At 54.7% G+C, this 24,000-nt stretch overlaps 1 protein-coding gene across 1 annotated transcript in view; it reads left to right on the top strand.

Moving 5' to 3' along the window:
• LOC139253260 (plasma membrane calcium-transporting ATPase 3-like) overlaps positions 1 to 24,000 on the top strand; it is a 144,689-nt gene that overhangs the window by 91,949 nt on the left and 28,740 nt on the right. Inside the window, 3 exon segments of the mRNA XM_070873472.1 lie at positions 4,790 to 4,941; positions 8,062 to 8,244; positions 23,094 to 23,180. Coding sequence (XP_070729573.1) covers positions 4,790 to 4,941; positions 8,062 to 8,244; positions 23,094 to 23,180 — 422 coding nt within the window.

Here is a 24,000-nt window from a genome sequence, read left to right as displayed (position 1 = left end):
ATCTCTGGTGCCATGAAGATGCACTTCGAGCGTTTCAGTCTGAGTCCCACTTTGTCCAGGCGATGTAGAACCTCTTCCAGGTTGTTCAGATGTTCCTCGGAGTCACGACCGGTGATCAGGATGTCATCTTGGAACACGACAGTTCTAGGGAACGGACTTCAGTAGACTCTCCATGTTCCTCTGAAATATGACTGCAGCCGAGCGAATTCCGAGAGGACACCTGTTGTAGATAAACAGTCCTTTATGAGCGTTGATGCACGTAAGTTTCTTCGACGTCTTGACCAGCTCCTGTGTCATGTAGGCCGACGTCAGATCCAGTTTAGTGAACGACTTCCCCCTCCCGCTGGCTAGCGTTGCAAACAGGTCATCAGCCTACGGTAACGGGTATTGATCCTGTTTTGAAACTCAGTTGATCGTAACCTTGTAGTCTCTGACAGTGCCGTCACTCTTCAGCACAGGAACAATGGGGCTGGCCCATTCGTTATATTCGACCGGTGATATGATCCCTTCACGCTGGAGTCTGTCCAGTTCCATTTCGACCTTCTCCCTCATCATGTATGGAACCACCCAAGCTTTATGATGGACGGGTTTTGCATCCGAGTCCACCTGGATCTGAACCTTGGCTCCCGTGAAATTGCCGATGCCTGGTTCAAACAGTGAGGGGAACTTGCTCAGCACTTGAGCACATGGAGTATCCTCCTCCTCCGACGACAACGCTTTGATATCGGTCCAAATCCATTTGACTTTTTCTTGCCAATTCCTGCCGAATAGCGTTGGACCATTGCCTGGAACAATCCATAACGGTAAATCATGAACCGCACCATCATACGACACCTTGACTACTGCACTGCCAATCACCGTTATGAGTTCTCTAGTATACGTACGTAACTTGCCATTGACTGGACTCAGCTTAGGCCTTACAGCCTTAGTATCCCACAGCTTGTCGAATGTCCTCTGGCTTATTGATTGACTCGCACCCGTGTCCAATTCCATCGCTACCGGCACACCGTTAAGTTTCACATTAATCATTATCGGTTGGCTCTTTGTTAGGAATGAATACAGTCCATACACTTCCTCCTCTGGTATCTCGGATTGCATATCCGGATCCGCGCTATACTGGTCATCATCCTCCACTTGGTGTGTCGCAGCACGCTTGCTCAGTTGCGGACACATGCGCTGGAGATGCTCCAGTCTCGAACAGCCTTTGCAAATGTACTGTTTAAACCGACACCGATGAGGCCGATGATTGCCCCCACAATGCCAACACGGTGAAATCGGATTCATTCCCGTTGGTGGACTTTAGGCAGCCACCGGTTTCGCATATGCAGTCGGGTAGGCCCTGCCACATGCAGCTCTGCCAAACGATGATACAATCATGTTTACAGTACTTGCCGAGTTCCAATTTTTCGATGATATCTGCTTTAAGTTTTTGTCCGTCATCATGCATGCCTGGGCAATCGTGATGGCCTTGCTCAAGTCCAGCGTTTCCGCATCCAGGAGCTTACGCACGATCACCTCGTGGTTGATGCCGATTACAAAGAAGTCCCGCAGCATGTCTCCCAACGCGTTTTCGAACTTCCACAGTCCAGCTAGACATGTCGGCAACAAATTCCAACACATCCTGGCCCTCAGAATGAACGTGCTTGTAGAATCGATATCGTGAGATGATGATGCCTTCTGGTTTGAGATGGTCACGTACCAAGAGCACACAATTGCTCATAGCCCTTGTTCGTTGGACTGGCAGGCGAGAGAAGATTCTTTATGAGTTCCTTAGATTTTCGGACCGCAAAACTTGAGGAAGACCGTCCTGCGCCTAACTGCGTCAGTGGGTTCCTCCATTTTGTTGGCCACGAAGTACCGGTCCAGGCGAGCTACAAAATCTGCCCAGTCCTCTCCCTCCACGAATCTCTCCAGAATTCCAATTGTGCTCATTTTTGCATGCGAAGGTTCTTAAGTTACCTCGTCACCAAATGTTATGTATGTAATAACTCGATAGAATGAATACTGTGGACTAACACAGGTACAAACCTGGCTCTGCTTTACTAGGGCCCAAAGTAATTACATTACATGATGGCTTGCCTTTTATACCTGGACCACACACACGTGTGTACAGCCCAATGACCTCCGACAGTGGCGCCCCCTGGTGGCTAGTAACCCCAAGCATACATACATGACAGAGAGAGAGAGAGAGAGAAACAGAGACAGAGAGACAGAGAGAGAGAGAGGGAGAGACAAAGACAGAGAGACACAGAGAGAGAGGGAGAGACAGAGACAGAGAGAGACACAGAGAGAGAGGGAGAGACAGAGACAGAGAGACAGAGACAGAGAGAGACACAGAGAGAGAGGGAGAGACAGAGACAGAGAGAGACACAGAGAGAGAGGGAGAGACAGAGACAGAGAGAGAGACAGAGAGAGACACAGAGAGAGAGGGAGAGACAGAGACAGAGAGAGAGACAGAGAGAGACACAGAGAGAGAGGGAGAGACAGAGACAGAGAGAGAGACAGAGAGAGAGCGAGAGACAGAGACAGAGAGAGAGACAGAGAGAGAGACAGAGAGAGAGGGAGAGACAGAGACAGAGAGAGAGACAGAGAGAGAGGGAGAGACAGAGACAGAGAGAGAGACAGAGAGAGACACAGAGAGAGAGGGAGAGACAGAGACAGAGAGACAGACAGAGGGAGACGATAAACCGAGGCCCTATCTGCTCTCTCGGGTGTATGTAAAAGATCCCGGGGCCACTATTGGAAGAAGAGCAGGGGGAGTTCTCCCCGGTGTCCTGGGGCCAATATCTATCCCTCAATCAACATAACAAAAAGCCCAGATGATCTGGGTCATTGTGTGTGGGAACTTGCTGTGCGCAATAGGGCTGCCGCGTTTCCCACATTACAGCAGCGACCGCACTCCAAGAAAGTACTTCATTGGCTGTGAAGCGCTTTGGGACGTCCGGTGGTTGTGAAAGGTGCTATATAAATCCAAGGGGTGGAATGTTGGTGCTGCCCTCTGTCTCTCTGTCGCCTCCAACGAGGATATCCAGTTGCTTGGCCCCGAGAGGAGAGTGGAGTGCGAAGGGGAGGGATTCAGCCTGCTCCTCGGGTGTTAATGTTGTGGGAAATTCCATCGAACTGAACCCACACCTCCCCACTGTTGCCCCAAATCACAGTCCCTCAGAATCGAGGAAGACTTGCTTCCACTCTTAACGCGAGTCCTCACGTGGCTGAACAGTCCAATACAGGAGCCACAGTCCCTGTCACAGGTGGGACAGACAGTGGTTGAGGGAAGGGGAGGGTGGGACTGGTTTGCCGCACGCTCCTTCCGCTGCCTGCGCTTGCTTTCTGCACGCTCTCGGCGACGAGACTCGAGGTGCTCAGCGCCCTCCCGGATGCACTTCCTCCACTTAGGGCGGACTGGTCTTTGGGCCCAGGGACTCCCAGGTGTCGGTGGGGATGTTGCACTTTATCAGGGAGGCTTTGAGGGTGGTCCCTTGTAACGTTCCCTCTGCCCACCTTTGGCTCGTTTGCCCATGAAGGAGTTCCGAGTAGAGCGCTTGCTTTGGGAGTCTCGTGTCGGGGGCATGCGGACAATGTGGCCCTGCCCAGCGGAGCTGGTCGAGTGTGGTCAGTGCTTCGATGCTGGGGATGTTGGCCTGGTCGAGGACGCTAACGTTGGTGCGTCTGTCCTCCCAGGCAATTTGTAGGATCTTGCGGAGACATCGTTGGTGGTATTTCTCCAGCAAATATCTAGAAGTAAAAAAATGTAATTTTATCAAAGTACAGGTTGGACCTCTTTGGTCCGGGACTCTCTGGTCCGGAAACATCCGTGGTTCGGCATTAGCTGGGCCTGAGGGAGAGGATGGTTTATAACATTTTTTTTTTCGATTGGCTGTAGTGGCTGTCAATCTCAAGATCCACGGCGCGGCCCTGGACAACGTGGACCATTTCCCATACCTCGGGAGGCTCCTATCAACAAGAGCAGGCATCGATGACGAGATCCAACACCGCCTCCAGTGCATCAGTGCAGCCTTCTGCCGCCTGAGGAAAAGAGTGTTTGAAGACCAGGCCCTCAAATCTACCACCGAGCTCATGGTCTACAGGGCTGTAGTGATACCCGCCCTCCTGTATGGCTCAGAGACATGGACCATGTACAGTAGACACCTCAAGGCGCTGGAGAAATACCACCAACGCTGTCTCCACAAGATCCTACAAATCCCCCGGGAGGACAGACGCACCAACGTTAGTGTCCTCGACCAGGCCAACATCCCCAGCATCGAAGCACTGACCACACTCGACCAGCTCCGCTGGGCAGGGCCACATTGTCCGCATGTCCCCCCGACACGAGACTCCCAAAGCAAGCGCTCTACTTGGAACTCCTTCACGGCAAACGAGCCAAAGGTGGGCAGAGGAAACGTTACAAGGGACCACCCTCAAAGCCTCCCTGATAAAGTGCAACATCCCCACCGACACCTGGGAGTCCCTGGGCCCAAAGACCAGTCCGCCCTAAGTGGAGGAAGTGCATCCGGGAGGGCGCTGAGCACCTCGAGTCTCGTCGCCGAGAGCGTGCAGAAACCAAGCGCAGGCAGCGGAAGGAGCGTGCGGCAAACCAGTCCCACCCTCCCCTTCCCTCAACCACTGTCTGTCCCACCTGTGACAGGGACTGTGGCTCCTGTATTGGACTGTTCAGCCACCTGAGGATTTTAGCTGTAAATACTTTGCAGGATATGAGCAATCAGTTAGAGAGGCTGCCCACTCTGGCAGACCATGGCTGTACATTGTGCCCCGTCATGAGGCTGTGCCTAATCGGATATCTTATCCTGTGTTGTGCTCTCTTTCTCCATTTAGATCATCATTGTACAGTTTGGCGCAAAACCCTTTAGCTGTTCGCCATTAAATACGGAGCAGTGGCTGTGGTGTATCCTGATTGGGATCGGAGAGCTCCTGTGGGGACAGGTGAGTTGGCCCATTCCTCTCTCCGGTGCCAGTACTGAGGGAGCGCCGCACTGCGCTGTCGGAGGGGCAGTACTGAGGGAGCGCCGCACTGCGCTGTCGGAGGGGCAGTACTGAGGGAGCGCCGCACTGCGCTGTCGGAGGGGCGGTACTGAGGGAGCGCCGCTCTGCGCTGTCGGAGGGGCGGTACTGAGGGAGCGCCGCACTGCGCTGTCGGAGGGGCGGTACTGAGGGAGCGCCTCACTGCGCTGTCGGAGGGGCGGTACTGAGGGAGCGCCGCACTGCGCTGTCGGAGGGGCAGTACTGAGGGAGTGCCGTACTGCGCTGTCGGAGGGGCGGTACTGAGGGAGCACCGCACTGCGCTGTCGGAGGGCAGTACTGAGGGAGCACCGCACTGTTGGAGGGCAGTACTGAGGGAGTGTCGTACTGTCGGAGTGGCGGTACTGAGGGAGCCCCGCACAGTCGGAGGGGCAGTACTGAGGGAGTGCCGCACTGTCGGAGGGGCTGTACTGAGGGAGCGCCGCACTGTCGGAGGGGCTGTACTGAGGGAGTGCCGGTGTCCTGGGGCCAATATTTATCCCTCAACCAACACAGAAACATAGAAACATAGAAAATAGGTGCAGGAGTCGGCAATTCGCCCCTTCGAGCCTGCACCACCATTCAATATGATCATGGCTGATCATTCCCTCAGTACCCCATTCCTGCTTTCTCTCCATACCCCTTGATCCCTTTAGCCGTAAGGGCCACATCTAACTCCCTCTTGAATATATCTAACGAACTGGCCCCAACAACTTTCTGTGGTAGAGAATTCCACAGGTTCACAATTCTCTGGGTGAAGAAGTTTCTCCTCATCTCAGTCCTAAATGGCTTACCCCTTATCCTTAGACTGTGACCCCTGGTTCTGGACTTCCCCAACATCGGGAACATTCTTCCTGCATCTAACTTGTCCAGTCCCGTCAGAATTTTATATGTTTCTATGAGATCCCCTCTCATCCTTCTAAATCCCATTGAATACAAGCCCAGTCGATCCAGTCTTTCTTCATATGTCAGTCCTGCCATCCCGGGAATCAGTCTGGCGAACGTTTGCTGCCCTCCCTCAATAGCAAGAACATCACTAAAGCAGAAATATCTGGGCCATTATCACATTGCTGTCTGTGGGAGCTTGCTGTGCGCAAAGGGGCGTTTCCCACATTACAACAGCGAGTGCACTTCAAACAAAGTCCTTCATTGGAGGTGAGGCACTTTGGGACGTACTGAGGGGGTGAAAGGTGATGTAGAAATGAGGGTCGATTTTTTTTTCTATCTTAGAACATAAGAACATCAGAAAGAGGAGCAGGAGTCGGCCATTCGGCCCCTCGAGCCTGCTCCGCCATTTAATACGATCATGGCTGATCGGATCATGGACTCAGCTCCACTTCCCTGCCCGCCCCCTTATCCCCTTATCGGTTAAGAAACTGTCTATCTCTGTCTTAAATATATTCAATGTCCCGGCTTCCACAGCTCTCTCAGGCAGCGAATTCCACAGATTTACAACCCTCTGAGAGAAGAAATTCCTCCTCATCTCAGTTTTAAATGGGCGGCCCCTTATTCTAAGACCATGCCCCCTAGTTCTAGTCTCCCCCATCAGTGGAAACATCCTCTCTGCATCCATCTTGTCGAGCCCCCTCATAATCTTATACGTTTCGATAAGATCACCTCTCATTCTTCTGAACTCCAATGAGTAGAGGCCCAACCTCCTCAACCTTTCCTCATAAGTCAACCCCCTCATCCCCGGAATCAACCGAGTGAACCTTCTCTGAACTGCCTCCAAAGCAAGTATATCCTTTCGTAAATATGGAAACCAAAACTGCACGCAGTACTCCAGGTGTGGCCTCACCAATACCCTGTATAACTGGAGCAAGACTTCCCTGCTTTTATACTCCATCCCCTTTGCAATAAAGGCCAAGATACCATTGGCCTTCCTGATCACTTGCTGTACCTGCAGACTATCCTTTTGTGTTTCATGCACAAGTAACCCCAGGTCCCGCTGTACTGCAGCACTTTGTAATCTTTCTCCATTTAAATAATAACTTGCTCTTTGATTTTTTCTGCCAAAGTGCATGACCTCACACTTTCCAACATTATACTCCATCTGACAAATTTTTGCCCACTCACTGAGCCTGTCTGTGCCCTTTTGCAGATTTTTTGTGTCCTCCTCACACATTGCTTTTCCTCCCATCTTTGTATCGTCAGCAAACTTGTCTACGTTACACTCAGTCCCTTCTTCCAAGTTGTTAATATAGATTGTAAATAGTTGGGGTCCCAGCACTGATCCCTGCGGCACCCTACTAGTTACTGATCGCCAACCCGAGAATGACCCATTTATTCCGACTCTCTGGTTTTGAAACATAGAAACATAGAAAACAGGTGCAGGAGCAGGCCATTCGGCCCTTCGAGCCTGCACCACCATTCAATATGATCATGGCTGATCATTCACCTCAGTACCCCATTCCTGCTTTCTCTCCATACCCCTTGATCCCTTTAGCCGTAAGGACCACATCTAACTCCCTTTTGAATATATTTAGTGAATTGGCCTCAACAACTTTCTGTGGTAGAGAATTCCACAGGTTCACCACTCTCTGGGTGAAGAAGTTTCTCCTCATCTCGGTCCTAAATGGCTTACCCCTTATCCTTCGACTGTGACCCCTGGTTCTGGACTTCCCCAACATCGGGAACATTCTTCCTGCATCGAACCTGTCCAGTCCCGTCAGAATTTTATATGTTTCTATGAGATCCCCTCTCATCCTTCTAAACTCCGGTGAATACAGGCCCAGGTGATCCAGTCTCTCCTCATATGTCAGTCCCGCCATCCCGGGAATCAGTCTGGTGAACCTTCGCTGCACTCCCTCAATAGCAAGAACGTCCTTCCTCAGATTAGGAGACCAAAACTGAACACAACATTTCCTGTTAGTTAGCCAATCCTCTATCCATTACCAACCACCAATCTTGCTGCTTTTTATTTCGCTCTGCCTCTTTCTCTGTCTTCATTAGCTCTCTTTCTGTCAGGTCGCGCACGCATCCCACAGAGGCTCCGCCATTAATGCTCCTCCTGCGATTTCTACCCCCCCTGCCCTGCCCCTCCAGTTGATAGCCGCCATCCCCACAAGCTGGCTCAAGTTCCTGAAGGAGGCCGGCCACGGAACCCAGGAGGACGAGATTCCCGACGAAGAGCTGGCTGAGGACGAGGAGGAGATCGACCATGCCGAGCGGGAGCTGCGACGAGGCCAAATCCTCTGGTTCCGCGGGCTCAACCGCATTCAGACTCAGGTAGGCCCAGCCAGGGAGGGGCAGCCTGCGGGGGTACGGGGGCTGGTGAGAGAGAGGGCGCTAACCTGTATCGTTTGCTTTTCCAGGTACAGACCGTTCTGACTGTGTGCTTCTTCCCCCTCAACAGGAAACACCACCTTTTTATTCAGGTCTTTTATTTAGGCCTCAAAAAACCAAAATCAAGTCTTAGGCCTCAAAAGACCAAAATCAGTCTTGATTTGGGTCTTTTAAGGCCTTGGTCTTGATTTTGGTCTTTTGAGGCCATGGTCTTGATTTGGGTCTTTTGAGGCCATGGTCTTGATTTTGGTCTTTTGAGGCCATGGTCTTGATTTTGGTCTTTTGAGGCCTTGGTCTTGATTTGGGTCTTTTGAGGCCATGGTCTTGATTTTGGTCTTTTGAGGCCTTGGTCTTGATTTGGGTCTTTTGAGGCCTAAGTCTTGATTTTGGTCTTTTGAGGCCTACGTCTTGATTTGCGTCTTTTGAGGCCTAGTTGGGGAACCTGGCAACCGAACTAAGTCAAGGGCCGCTTCCGTAAGTCAAGCTTTTGTGCGAATCCCCAGGCCTTAGTGATGAAAGCGAATGTGAGGTCATCCACTTTGGACCTAAAAAGGATAGAACAGGGTACCTTCTAAATGGCAAGAAGCTCCAAACAGTGGAGGCCCAAAGTGGGAGGGGGGGGGTGGGGGCGGGGGGAGCGGGTGTGAGGGTGGGTCCAGGTACACGGACCTTTAAAATCTCATAAACAGGTACGGAAAATAATCAAAAAGGCCAATGGCATTCTGGCCTTTATATCTAGAGGACTCGAATACAAGGGAGGGTGGAGGTTATGCTGCCGATATACAAAGCCGTGGTTAGACCACATGTGGAGCACTGTGAGCAGTTCTGGGTACCACACCTTAGGGAGGTTATATTGACCTCGGAGAGAGTGTAGCGAAGGTCTACCAGAATGATACCCGGACTCCAAGGGGGTAAGGGTTACGAAAGAACATCAGAAATAGGAGCAGGAGTCGGCCATTCGGCCCCTCGAGCCTGCTCCGCCATTTAATACGATCATGGCTGATCCGATCATGGACTCAGCTCCACTTCCCTGCCCGCCCCCTTATCCCCTTATCGGTTAAGAAACTGTCTATCTCTGTCTTAAATATATTCAATGTCCCGGCTTCCACAGCTCTCTGAGGCAGCGAATTCCACAGATTTACAACCCTCTGAGAGAAGAAATTCCTCCTCATCTCAGTTTTAAATGGGCGGCCCCTTATTCTAAGACCGTGCCCCCTAGTTCTAGTCTCCCCCATCAGTGGAAACATCCTCTCTGCATCCACCTTGTCAAGCCTCCTCATAATCTTATATGTTTCCATAAGATCATTTCTCATTCTTCTGAACTCCAATGAGTAGAGGCCCAACCTCCTCAACCTTTCCTCATAAGACAACCCCCTCATCCCCGGAATCAACCGAGTGAACCTTCTCTGAACTGCCTCCAAAGCAAAGTCTATCCTTTCGTATATACGGAAACCAAAACTGCACGCAGTACTCCAGGTGTGGCCTCACCTCGGCTTAAGACTCGGTTTTCCGCCCGGGACATCTGATTCAGAGTTCTGCGCATGCGCAATAGGCCTAATGTACCGGCCAAACTTCCGTTATCGCACCCCTCCCCCCGCCCCGCCCCGCAACCCCCCTCCCCCTAAACTCTGGTGTGCAACAGCTAAGTTAGCACCGCCTGTCAGCTCGAAGACCGATCCGGACAAATTTCCGGGCGAGTGGTGCTGGATTTACCGCTCCGCCTGGGTTAACAGCGGGGCGACCGTATTTCTGCCCCCTAGGGCGAGGGGGGCAGGGTCTACAGATTACAGCCCGCCTTTCAGGAGTGAAGTAAGGAAACACTTGTGGCACACAAAGGGTGTTAGACAATCAGAACTCTCTTCCACAAAGGGCAACTGATGTTGGCAGGTCGACTGTTAATTCCTCAAATGAAGATTAACGAGACAATGGCTGCCTGGATACACGGGCTAAGAGACAGAAAGCAGGGGTGGGATGACCAGATAAAGGTCGCCCGCCTTCTCTGCGCGTGAGGCTATCTCTGGGCCAGGCGCTGCCCAGTTTCTTGGCCGGTAACAAGTGCCCACCAGCGGGGGCAAGATTCAGCAGTGAGTTGTGCGTCTGACTCGGGGGAGTACAGAGGGGAGGCGGGCGTGGGGCTCGGGGAAGCTCACTCTGGACCGTCCATCAGTGCCAGCTGTCCCACAGTCTGGCAGCTTTCTCTCCAAACCACGCTACCTGCCCTGGGAGTGTTTGATGGGACGGTGTAGAGAGAGCTTTACTCTGTATCGAACCCCGTGATGTACCTGCCCTGGGAGTGTTTGATGGGACAGTGTAGAGGGAGCTTTACTCTGTATCTAACACCGTGCTGTACCTGCCCTGGGAGTGTGTGATGGGGACAGTGTAGAGGGAGCTTTACTCTGTATCTAACCCCCTGTACCTGCCCTGGGAGTGTTTGATGGGACAGTGTAGAGGGAGCTTTACTCTGTATCTAACCCCCTGTACCTGCCCTGGGAGTGTTTGATGGGACAGTGTAGAGGGAGCTTTACTCTGTATCTAACCCCCTGTACCTGCCCTGGGAGTGTTTGATGGGACAGTGTAGAGGGAGCTTTACTCTGCATCTAACCCCGTGCTGTACCTGCCCTGGGAGTGTTTGATGGGACAGTGTAGAGGGAGCTTTACTCTGTATCTAACCCCGTGCTGTACCTGCCCTGGGAGTGTTTGATGGGACAGTGTAGAGGGAGCTTTACTCTGTATCTAACCCCCTGTACCTACCCTGGGAGTGTTTGATGGGACAGTGTAGAGGGAGCTTTACTCTGCATCTAACCCCCTGTACCTGCCCTGGGAGTGTTTGATGGGGACAGTGTAGAGGGAGCTTTACTCTGTATCTAACCCCTTGCTGTCCCTGCCCTGGGAGTGTTTGATGGGACAGTGTAGAGGGAGCTTTACTCTGTATCTAACCCCCTGTACCTGCCTGCGAGTGTTTGATGGGACAGTGTAGAGGGAGCTTTACTCTGTATCTAACCCCCTGTACCTGCCCTGCGAGTGTTTGATGGGACAGTGTAGAGGGAGCTTTACTCTGCATCTAACCCCCTGTACCTGCCCTGGGAGTGTTTGATGGGGACAGTGTAGAGGGAGCTTTACTCTGTATCTAACCCCGTGCTGTACCTGCCCTGGGAGTGTGTGATGGGACAGTGTAGAGGGAACTTTACTCTGTATCTAACCCCATGCTGTACCTGCCCTGAGAGTGTTTGATGGGACAGTGTAGAGGGAGCTTTACTCAGTATCTAACCCCCCTGTACCTACCCTGGGAGTGTTTGATGGGACAGTGTAGAGGGAGCTTTACTCTGTATCTAACCCCCCTGTACCTGCCCTGGGAGTGTTTGATGGGGACAGTGTAGAGCGAGCTTTACTCTGTATCTAACCCCGTGCTGTACCTGCCCTGGGAGTGTTTGATGGGACAGTGTAGAGGGAGCTTTACTCTGTATCTAACCCCCTGTACCTGCCCTGGGAGTGTTTGATGGGAGAGTGTAGAGGGAGCTTTACTCTGTATCTAACCTCGTGCTGTACCTGCCCTGGGAGTGTTTGATGGGACAGTGTAGAGGGAGCTTTACTCTGTATCTAACCCCCTGTACCTGCCCTGCGAGTATTTGATGGGACAGTATAGAGGGAGCTTTACTCTGTATTTAACCCCGGGCTGTACCTGCCCTGGGAGTGTTGGATGGGACAGTGTAGAGGGTGCTTTACTCTGTATCTAACCCCCTGTACCTGCCCTGGGAGTGTTTGATGGGACAGTGTAGAGGGAGCTTTACTCTGTATCTAACCCTGTGCTGTACCTGCCCTGGGAGTGTTTGATGGGACAGTGTAGAGGGAGCTTTACTCTGTATCTAACCCCGTGCTGTACCTGCCCTGAGAGTGTTTGATGGGACAGTGTAGAGGGAGCTTTACTCTGTATCTAACCCCCTGTACCTGCCCTGGGAGTGTTTGATGGGACAGTGTAGAGGGAGCTTTACTCTGTATCTAACCCCGTGCTGCACCTGCCCTGGGAGTGTTTGATGGGACAGTGTAGAGGGAGCTTTACTCTGTATCTAACCCCGTGCTGTACCTGCCCTGGGAGTGTTTGATGGGACAGTGTAGAGGGAGCTTTACTCTGTATCTAACCCCGTGCTGTTCCTGCCCTGGGAGTGTTGGATGGGACAGTGTAGAGGGAGCTTTACTCTGTATCTAACCCCCTGTACCTGCCCTGGGAGTGTTTGATGGGGACAGTGTAGAGGGAGCTTTACTCTGTATCTAACCCCGTGCTGTACCTGCCCTGGGAGTGTGTGATGGGACAGTGTAGAGGGAACTTTACTCTGTATCTAACCCCATGCTGTACCTGCCCTGAGAGTGTTTGATGGGACAGTGTAGAGGGAGCTTTACTCAGTATCTAACCCCCCTGTACCTACCCTGGGAGTGTTTGATGGGACAGTGTAGAGGGAGCTTTACTCTGTATCTAACCCCCCCTGTACCTGCCCTGGGAGTGTTTGATGGGGACAGTGTAGAGCGAGCTTTACTCTGTATCTAACCCCGTGCTGTACCTGCCCTGGGAGTGTTTGATGGGACAGTGTTGAGGGAGCTTTACTCTGTATCTAACCCCCTGTACCTGCCCTGGGAGTGTTTGATGGGACAGTGTAGAGGGAGCTTTACTCTGTATCTAACCTCGTGCTGTACCTGCCCTGGGAGTGTTTGATGGGACAGTGTAGAGGGAGCTTTACTCTGTATCTAACCCCCTGTACCTGCCCTGCGAGTATTTGATGGGACAGTATAGAGGGAGCTTTACTCTGTATTTAACCCCGGGCTGTACCTGCCCTGGGAGTGTTGGATGGGACAGTGTAGAGGGTGCTTTACTCTGTATCTAACCCCCTGTACCTGCCCTGGGAGTGTTTGATGGGACAGTGTAGAGCGAGCTTTACTCTGTATCTAACCCTGTGCTGTACCTGCCCTGGGAGTGTTTGATGGGACAGTGTAGAGGGAGCTTTACTCTGTATCTCACCCCGTGCTGTACCTGCCCTGAGAGTGTTTGATGGGACAGTGTAGAGGGAGCTTTACTCTGTATCTAACCCCCTGTACCTGCCCTGGGAGTGTTTGATGGGACAGTGTAGAGGGAGCTTTACTCTGTATCTAACCCCGTGCTGCACCTGCCCTGGGAGTGTTTGATGGGACAGTGTAGAGGGAGCTTTACTCTGTATCTAACCCCGTGCTGTACCTGCCCTGGGAGTGTTGGATGGGACAGTGTAGAGGGAGCTTTACTCTGTATCTAACCCCGTGCTGTACCTGCCCTGGGAGTGTTGGATGGGACAGTGTAGAGGGAGCTTTACTCTGTATCTAACCCCCTGTACCTGCCCTGGGAGTGTTTGATGGGACAGTGTAGAGGGAGCTTTACTCTGTATCTAACCCCGTGCTGTACCTGCCCTGGGAGTGTTGGATGGGACAGTGTAGAGGGAGCTTTACTCTGTATCTAACCCCCTGTACCTGCCCTGGGAGTGTTTGATGGGACAGTGTAGAGGGAGCTTTACTCTGTATCTAACCCCTTGCAGTACCTGCCCTGGGAGTGTTTGATGGGACAGTGTAGAGGGAGCTTTACTCTGTATCTAACCCCCTGTACCTGCCCTGGGAGTGTTTGATGGGACAGTGTAGAGGGAGCTTTACTCTGTATCTAACCCCCTGTACCTGCCCTGGGAGTGTTTGATGGGACAGTGTAGAGGGAGCTTTACTCTGTATCTAACCCCGTGCTGGAGCTGCCCTGGGAGGGTTTGAAAAACTGCGCTTAGCGTAAGGAAATAATAGAAAGAAGTAATTCCGGTCTGTTAGCCGAGCGAGAGGAGGACCAGGCACTGCCTGGCCGTTCCGATTGATTCTTATTTTGACTTTTTTTCTTTTGAAAGGGTAACATCAGGAGCCAGCAACTGAAAGAAGTTTCACTGTAGTACCAGCAGCATCCACAGTGGAATGTACAAGTCCCACACCAGTGCTTTACTGTCGAATGTCTCCTCGTCCTCCCCACCCCGGCCCCCTCCCCTCGCACGGCCCCGTTGCCGGGACAACCATTGCCAGGCGGGAGGCGGCCATTTTGCTCGGGCGTCATGTCGGGGGCAAAAGGGGGGCCCCTGTTAGCGAGGGCTCTGCTGCCCTGGGGCACGGTGCCGGAGGGGAGGGGAGCCCAGCGACTGTTGGCCTGGGCTCCAAATGTACCTTTGGCCCGGGGGCGGGGGGGGCGGGATGGGTGGGGTGGGGCGGGGGGGGGGGGGGGGCGGGGCGCTAGAGCGGGAAAGGGGTGGGGATGTGGCTGGGTCATGGGGGGGTCAGGGGTCACCTCCCTCCCCGTCCTCCCACGATCTTGGGGCTGTTTCTCGGACGAGGGCTCTGGGGGGGGTGGGAGGGTTTGGACGGGTCTCACACTTCGCGGTGGGTGGGTGGGTGGGGGCGGCGGGGTTTGAGTGGGCAGGTACTGGGGAGGGGTGCTTTTCTGAGGTGTGGGGTGTGCGGGGTGTGGCCGGGGGGGGAGGGGGGGGTTGGAAGTTCCTTCGCTTGCAGCCCACCATCTTCCGCCCCAGCTCAGAAAGGCCGTGGAATCAATCCGGGATGAGCACAGGGACTGGGTGCGGTCTATCAGGCCGGAGATAATCGCCCCCCCCCCCCACTGCGCACCCCCACCACCCCCCCAGGGCGAGGGTCTCACGGTGCCCAAGGCGGGCAGACCGAGGCACAGACGCGGCCTCCCGGCGCGGCAGAAGAGGCGGGCGGCCCCGACAACGGCTCCCTTCCTGCGCCCCTCCATCACCTGCCGAGTTCCCTATCTCGGTCTCCCCGCCCCTTCAAAGTGGGCGGAGGGCTGGTGGTGGTGGGGGCGGGGGGCTGTAATTTTTAACGAAGGAGGTCGGGGCATGGAGGGGAAAGGGGAAACGTGAGAGCGAGAGCGGAGCAGGGTGGGGAGCCTCGGGAGATGATTGCGAACCCGTCTAACTTGCCCCTACCCAACCCCCCCACCCACCCCCACAACCGCAACACCACAAGTTGCCCAAAAAGGGGACCGAACAGGCCCGAAAAATTAAGTAACGAGTAATTAGTCTTTGAAAGAAGCACGGGGAGGGAGTGTTACATTGTCGTTTGTGGGCGGGGAGGGGATAACGGGAACGCCCGGGCTATTTGTGGCGATTTGAGGCCCAGTATGCTTTCCCCCTTGCCCAGTTGGTTTGCCAAGCGTTGCTTTCGGGAAGGCTTTTTTTGGGCTGGGTGGCGGTAACGTTCTGCCCTCTGCAGGTCCCCACGTTGCCGGAGGTAGTCAGTCGCAGTGGTGGGGGGGGAGGGGGCGGGGGAGGGAGAGAGGCGGGCGGGGGGCCGCGAGACAAGCCGGGGAAGAGGGACGCAAGATCTAGGATCTATCTCTCAGGTCGGAGATAATCACCTCCGCCCGCCCCCCCCCTCCCGACCCCGGCTCCATCGAGCTCCAGGTTTTGCCAGGGCGAGGGTCTAACGGGCGCCCAAGGCGGGCGCAGCGAGGCGCAGGCACGGCTCCGTGCCCAGCCTTCCTACCCGTGCCCCGCCCCTCCCCCACCACCACCCATCGAGTTCCCTATCTCGGTCCCCCCCCCCTCCCCCCGCCCTCGCCGCCTCACGGGCCTCCTGCGAGCCCGCTGCGCGAGACGACGGCGGCCGATCTTCCCGCCTGAGCGCCCACGTTCCCGCCCCGACTCCTCCCCCCCACCCCCCCTCCCCCGACCCACACACACACCCACAATCCCTCAGGGGCAGGAAGGGGTGTTGCGTAGCACCGGACGCAAAGGAGGGGCTTTCCAGATCCGTATTTTGGCCTTTGAGCGATTCGGGGTTTTTGACGATTGTATATATATATATATATATCTGTAATTTAAATAGGACAAGGCAGTCAAGTTTGGCGGAACTGGTCAGGGCGGAGGCGGAGCTTAAGAGGGTGGGGCCCACCAGGGCGGGTGGTCTCTCGGGGTGGGGGGGGGGGAAAGAATTTCAACCCCCTCCCCTTTTAGGTCCTCCACAACCCCACCCACTCCCCGCCCGCCCCCTCAACACTGCAGATTAGTCTGTAACCCCGGCAACGGGGTCCCCTCGGTGCTCGACCTACGACCCCCGCCAGCGGACAAGGCCCGGGGGCAGGCTCAGATCAGCGACGGCTAATTTTTGGTTTTTTGTCGTTGCGTTCGCTCCGTTGTCACGGCGAGGCAGACACCGAAAGAAAAAAAGACCGAGAGGAGTTGCCACACCCCTGCTCCAGCGCCTGGAGTAAAAAGAAAAAAAAATAAATAAATAGTCTGCCTCGTCCTGTCTGTTACAGTTCCGTCGCGTAGCGTGAAGCAAGGTCCTCGGGCCCCTCCTTGGCCTCAATCTCCCGGCTTCCCGTGCAGCCGATCCGTTTCATACCCGTGATGGGGGTCAGGGGGAGCACCACCTCAAATCGAAATGTGCGTGCCTTCAAAACCGAGGCCCTTGGGACAACATCGTCATCGCGGGCAGTCCCTCGGAATCGAGGAAGCCTTGCTCCCACTCTTAACACGAGGCCTTCGGTGGCTGAACAGCCCAATACGGGGAACCACAGTCTCTGTCACAGGTGGGACAGACAGTGGTTGAGGGAAGGGGAGGGGTGGGACTGGTTTGCCGCACGCTCCTTCCGCTGCCTGCGCTTGCTTTCTGCACGCTCTCGGCGACGAGACTCGAGGTGCTCAGCGCCCCCTCCCGGATGCACTTCCTCCACTTAGGGCAGGACTGGTCTTTGGGCCCAGGGACTCCCAGGTGTCGGTGGGGAACGTTGCACTTTATCAGGGAGGGCTTTGAGGGTGGGTCCCTTGTAACGTTCCCTCTGCCCACCTTTGGCTCGTTTGCCCGTGAAGGAGTTCCGAGTCGAGCGCTTGGCTTTGGGAGTCTCGTGTCTGGGGGGGGACATGCGGACAATGTGGGCCCTGCCCAGCGGAGCTGGTCGAGTGTGGTCAGTGCTTCGATGCTGGGGATGTTGGGCCTGGTCGAGGACGCTAACGTTGGTGCGTCTGTCCTCCCGGGGGATTTGTAGAACAAAATGGACAGTGGATGCGGTGTTTTTTCGGACTGGAGGAAGGTATACAGTGGTGTTCCAGAAGGCTGGGTTCAGGGACTGCTGCTTTTGCTGATATATATATATCAACGACTTGGACATGGGTGTACAGGGAACAGTTTCAAAATCTGCAGGCGATGCAAAACTCATAGTGAACAGTGAGGAGGACAGTGACAGGCCGTGGATGGGCGGGCATGCGGCAGATGAAGTTTAACGCAGAAACGTGCGAAGTGATGCATTTTGGCAGGAGGAAGGAGTAGAGGTGATATAAACTAAAGGGTACAATGCTACAGGGGGTGCATGAACAGAGAGACCCGTCGGGGGGTATCGGGGCATAAATCGGGGAAGGCGGTGGGGCAGGTTGAGAAAGCGGTTCTGGCTTACGGGACCCTGGGCTTCATAAATAGAGGCACAGAGTACAAAAGCGTGGATATTATAATGAACCTGTATAAAACACTGGTTCGGACCCAGCCGGGGTATTGTGGCCAATTCCGGGCACCGTACTTTAGGGAGGATGTGAAGGCCCCAGAGAAGGAGCAGAGGGACACTGACCAGAATGGTTCCCGGGGGGGGGGGGAATGAGGGCCCTCAGTGACGGGGAGAGACTGGAGAAGCCGGGGTTGTTCCCCTCGGAGCAGAGAAGGTTGAGGGGGAGATTTGATCGAGGTGATCACAATCACGAGGGGCCTGGACAGAGTCAGAGAGAGAGAGAGAGAGCAACTGTTCCCCAATGGTGGAAGGGTGGAGAACCAGAGGGACACAGGTTCAAAGGCGATCGGCCGAAGAGGCAAAGGCCGCGTGAGGGACAACGTTTTTCCGCGGCGAGTGCTTAGGGCCAGGAGCGCGCTGCCCGAGAGGGCGCTGGAGGCAGGCTCAATCGCGGCTTCCAAAAGGGGGAGCTGGATAAGTCCCTGATGGAAAATAAATGCCCGGGGCTACAGGGGAAAGGGCGGGGGGAGTGGGACTGGCTGGGGGGGGGGCTCGTGCAGAGAGCCGGCACGGGCTCGATGGGCCGAATGGCCTCCTTCTGTGCTGTGGCCGTTCGATGATTCTACGAGACAGAGGGGGAGGTGAAGGAGAGGGTTGAGAGGGGAGTGTTTGGTATCCCTTCAATCATGTGCCGTCAAGTACAGATTCTTGTCCTGTGTGCCCTTGGTTATGGCTCACAACAATTTTAATTTATATAGCGCCTTTTTACACAATAAAACATCCCAAGGCAAGTCACGGGAGTTACGGACAACACAAATAAATTTTGACGCCGAGAAATTAGGGACAGGCGACCAAAAGCTGGGTCAGAGGTCAGTTTTAAGGGGCGTCTTGAAGGAGGAGAGAGAGGCGGAGAGGTTTAGGGAGGGAGTTCCAGAGCTTGGGGCCCAGGCAACAGAAGGCACGGCCACCGATGGTGGAGCGATTATAATCAGGGATCGAAACATAGACATTTACAGCGCAGGAGGAAGCCATTCCGGCCCATCGTGTCCGCGCCGGCCGACAAAGAGCCGCCCGGCCCTCGGTCAGCAGCCCTGAAGGTTACATATAAACCCATGAACAATGGCGGAAAGGCAAAGAGCTCCCGGCCCAACCAGTCCGCCCCACATAACTGCAACACCCCTCACACTGAAACATTCTACACTCCACCCCAACCGGAGCCGTGTGATCTCCTGGGAGAGGCAAAAACCTGATTAAAAACCCAGGCCAATTGAGGGAGAAAAAAATCTGGGAAAATTCCCCTCCGACCCATCCAGGTGATCGACACTAGTCCAGGAGATTACCCTGGCCGTATTCTATTCCCTGCAGTACTTACCATTATATCTGCGCCGTCGAACAAAAGGTCATCCAATCTAATCCCAATTACCAGCTCGAGGTCCGTATTTCTATGTTTCGATCCCTGATTATAATCGCTCCACCATCGGTGGCTGTGCCTTCTGTCGCCTGGGCCCCAAGCTCTGGAACTCCCTCCCTAAACCTCTCCGCCTCTCTCTCCTCCTTCAAGACGCCCCTTAAAACTGACCTCTGACCCAGCTTTTGGTCGCCTGTCCCTAATTTCTCGGCGTCAAAATTTATTTGTGTTGTCCGTAACTCCCGTGACTTGCCTTGGGATGTTTTATTGTGTAAAAAGGCGCTATATAAATTAAAATTGTTAACCCTGCAGGTTACGGCACTTTAAGTGCCCATCCAACCATCTCTTAAAAGTGGTGAGGGTTTCTGTATCCACCACTCTTCCAGGCAGCGAGTTCCAGATCCCCACAACCCTCTGCGTAAAGAAGCCCCCCCTCAAATCCCCTCTAAACCTTCCACCAACCACCTTAAAACTATGCCCCCTCGTAATAGACCCCTCCACCAATGGAAAATAGGTCCTTACTATCCACCATGTCCAGGCCCCTCAGTCCAGTGAACCTTTGTTGCACAGCCTCTCAGGCAAGATAACAACATCAGAAATAGGAGCAGGAGTCGGCCATTCGGCCCCTCGAGCCTGCTCCGCCATTTAATACGATCATGGCTGATCCGATCATGGACTCAGCTCCACTTCCCTGCCCGCCCCCTTATCCCCTTATCAGTTAAGAAACTGTCTATCTCTGTCTTAAATATATTCAATGTCCCGGCTTCCACAGCTCTCTGAGGCAGCGAATTCCACAGATTTACAACCCTCTGAGAGAAGAAATTCCTCCTCATCTCAGTTTTAAATGGGCGGCCCCTTATTCTAAGACCATGCCCCCTAGTTCTAGTCTCCCCCATCAGTGGAAACATCCTCTCTGCATCCACCTTGTCAAACCCCCCTCATAATCTGATACGTTTCGATAAGATCACCTCTCATTCTTCTGAACTCCAATGAGTAGAGGCCCAACCTCCTCAACCTTTCCTCATAAGTCAACCCCCTCATCCCCGGAATCAACCGAGTGAACCTTCTCTGAACTGCCTCCAAAGCAAGTGTATCCTTTCGTAAATACGGAAACCAAAACTGCACGCAGTACTCCAGGTGTGGCCTCACCAATACCCTGTATAACTGGAGCAAGACTTCCCTGCTTTTATACTCCATCCCCTTTGCCAATAAAGGCCAAGATACCATTGGCCTTCCTGATCACTTGCTGTACCTGCATACTAACCTTTTGTGTTTCATGCACAAGGACCCCCAGGTCCCGCTGTACTGCGGCACTTTGCAATCTTTCTCCATTTAAATAATAACTTGCTCTTTGATTTTTTTCCTGCCAAAGTGCATGACCTCACACTTTCCCACATTATACTCCATCTGACAAATTTTTGCCCACTCACTGAGCCTGTCTGTGTCCTTTTACAGATTTTTTGTGTCCTCCTCACACATTGCTTTTCCTCCCATCTTTGTATCATCAGCAAACTTGGCTACGTTACACTCAGTCCCTTCTTCCAAGTCGTTAATATAGATTGTAAATAGTTGGGGCCCCAGCACTGATCCCTACAGCACCCCACTAGTTACTGATCGCCAACCCGAGACCAGGGAGACCAATACGGTGCACAGTATTCCAGGGGTGGTCTCCCCAAAGTACAATTGCAGCAAGACTCCCTCACTTCTTATACTCCAACCCTCCGGCAAGAAATGCCATTCGCCTCCCGAGACGGGTCAGAGATGGAGGCACTCTGCAGAGTATTGAGTTTGTCTCTCGCAGTAATTCAGCGTGTGTCTATTGCTCCAACACCTTGCCCGGCCCAGTAAGGGCAGAAAAAAAAGTGGGGCCTGGGTCCTCATTTAGATTTCGGGCCATTGTGCGTTCTCGCCCGTTGAAATGCCCGCCGAAAACGCGAGTGATATTTGTCTCACTGCCGAGTGAGGGGGAAGATGCTTTTTTTTTTTGCATTAGAAATTTTCCCCAACTCCCCTCGCCATCGGCCGCGCTGAGGTATGAGGCTGCCTTTGGGCCTCGCGGACACAAAAGGGGGTCCTCACTCAAGGTGAGAAGGTGATTGTGTGGAGCGAGGGGTGGGGTGGGGGGGCACCTCGGGAGGCCTGGCAGCATCGCGGGCACCTCTCTGGGACGGTCTGGGGCAAGTGCCGTGGTGGAGAAGGTAGTAAGTTGTTTCAGCCGGATGTGGTGTAGTTGGGCAGCGTGCAGTTCCGGTACCCGCCTCTGCTTCTGAGCGAGCAGCCGGACAATTCACTCCCAATAGGGCCATTGGCGGCGTAATGTGTCGACTGTAATGTGCAACTCCAATGAGGAGATAGGAGATCCTTCGCTCCCAGTCGGACGACTGCCATCGTGGGTGTATGGACGATGGGGGAAGAAGCTGGCCTGCTTTGTACCAAGATGGCCGCTCTATCCTGCACCAAGATGGTGGCTCTGGTGGTCCTGCACTAAGATGGTGGCTATGGGGATCCTACACTAAGATGGCGGGCATTAAGGTCCTGCACTATGATGGTGGCACTGGGAATCCTGCACAAAGATGGCGGCTCTGGGGGATCCTACACTAAGATGGCGGGCATTAAGGTCCTGCACTATGATGGTGGCACTGGGAATCCTGCACTAAGATGGTGGGTCTGGGGGGGTCCTGCACAAAGATGGCGGCTCTGGGGTCCTGCACAAAGATGGCGGCTCTGGGGATCCTGCACTAAGATGGTGGCTATGGGGGTCCTACACTAAGATGGCAGCGCTGGGGTCCTGCACAAAGATGGCGGCTCTGGGGATCCTGCAGTAAGATGGCAGCACTGGGCTCCTGCACTAAGATGGCAGCACTGGGCTCCCGCACTAAGATGGCGCCTCTGGGAGTCACTGAGGGCTCACTGACTGGGCACAGCGAATTCACCCACGCCCGTCAACTTCCCCCGGCCGTTCCCCTCCCCACCCCGCGCCCGCGCTGGCGCTAAAACACTTACCGCCTCGCTCCCTTGCCCATCCGGAGACGGTGACGTGAGGTCAGGTCGGGCAAAGTTTATTGAATCCGCCCGTAGTCCGGCACCTCCTGATTTCCTTACCCCCCGCCCCCACCGCTCGGCAGTTGCTCAGCCCTGCCCGCTCCTCGGGGGGGGGGAGGGGGTTGAGGGCCTGGGGGCTGTGCGCAAAGTGCGGGGGCGCCCCCAGCGATGGAGATAGCCGCAAGGTTCATTTCAGCCCACCGCCGGTTCCCTTCCCGTTGCGCGCGGGAGGAAGCCTCCACAGATGTCGCTCTGGCACCACCGCTCCCCCGAAACGCCGCCCGCTCCCTTTAGCGCTCCGCTTGCCTCTCGGAGCGCCGCGCCGTTACGCTGCCGGCGGCTCGAAAGTCCTCCGGCGCCCCACGCGGTAATTCCCGCGCCCTGAAACCATTATGGGCCCCGGATGCTGCGCCGTGCCATCGCCCGCTCTCCAGCGTGGACGCACCGCCTTCCCGCCTATCGCGGGGTTCGAGGACGGGAGGGGGCTGCCCCGCTCAGCAAACTGAGGGGGGGGTCCGTGCCAGTGGACGGGGAAGGGGTGGGTTCCGTCTCACTCCAAAAAAAAAACGCCCGAGGTTCGACGGAGGGCCTGTTCTGCGGATGGATGGAACGCAACCCTCACTGTCCCCCTCCCCTCCCTAACCCACCCCGCCTCCGTCCATTCCCCCCCCCCCCCCACCCTCCGCCTTCTTTCAACTTCTCGGTTTGCAGTGGCGGCTGGCGGAAAGCCTTGAGCCCCAACCTGGGGGAGAAGTGCGTGTGTGTGTGTGTGTGTGTGTCCGTGTATATATCTATATATATATATATATATACCTGTCTCGTTCTCTCTCTCTCCCGCAGATGGAGGTAGTGAGCACGTTTAAGAGAAGCGGTTCATTTCAGGGCGCCATACCACGACGCTCATCGGTCCTGAGCCAGCTGCACGATGTAACCAATCTTTCCACCCCTACTCACATAGTCCTTCCCACCGTCAACGCATGCAGTGCTGTCAGGCGTGAGTCTCAACCTTCCTTTCAAATACACGGGGTTGGCGCATCGCCAAGCCGACCCCCTCCCTCTCTCTCTCTCTCTCTCTCTCTCTCTCTTTCCCGCTTTTTATTTCCTGTTTTGTCCCATTTGCGAGGTCACGGGCGGTGACGCACGCTCCTTCAATCCCCGGCTCTCGGTCGCGCTCGTCCGCGAAGGACAGGGGGCCGGCGGTGGGTGGGGGGGGGGGGGGGGGGTTGTGGGGGGGTTGGGTGGGTCAAAGGTCGCCGCTTCTGTCGGCGGTCTGTCACTTTCTAACAGGCGACCCGACCCGCGCCCCCCCTCTGTGCTTCCTTCCCACTTCACAGATGGAGAGTGAACCTTCGAGTATAAGCCCGCGTCCCTTGCCAAGCCCTAATCGTTTCCTTGCAGTGCGGCTCACAACTCTTCTGTTTGTGGGCGCAGGAAGGGCCGGGGTGGGGCAAACTGTACGCAGACTGGGGGAAATGACCTAACCATGTTTTCTGCCCTAATCACAGTGATCTTTGCTTCCTCAGGGGGCTCGGGAGTGAGCGTCAAGAGCCCACATGGGTCACTGCATTCTTACATTCACCCGCAGCCAGCCCCAACCCCACCCACCTGATCGTTCCCCGGCAACCCCCCTCCCCCACCCGCTCCATTTCAGGCTCCCCGTTTACCACCTTATTTACTCGTTTCCACACCCACCCAGGCCACAGGCCAGAGGCGCTATTGCTGTCAGCAACAGGAGGAGGCCCATTCA

Source organism: Pristiophorus japonicus, unplaced genomic scaffold (assembly GCF_044704955.1).
Source record: "Pristiophorus japonicus isolate sPriJap1 unplaced genomic scaffold, sPriJap1.hap1 HAP1_SCAFFOLD_484, whole genome shotgun sequence".
NCBI classification, from domain to species: domain Eukaryota; kingdom Metazoa; phylum Chordata; class Chondrichthyes; family Pristiophoridae; genus Pristiophorus; species Pristiophorus japonicus.
This window is presented reverse-complemented; position numbering and strand designations above follow the sequence as displayed.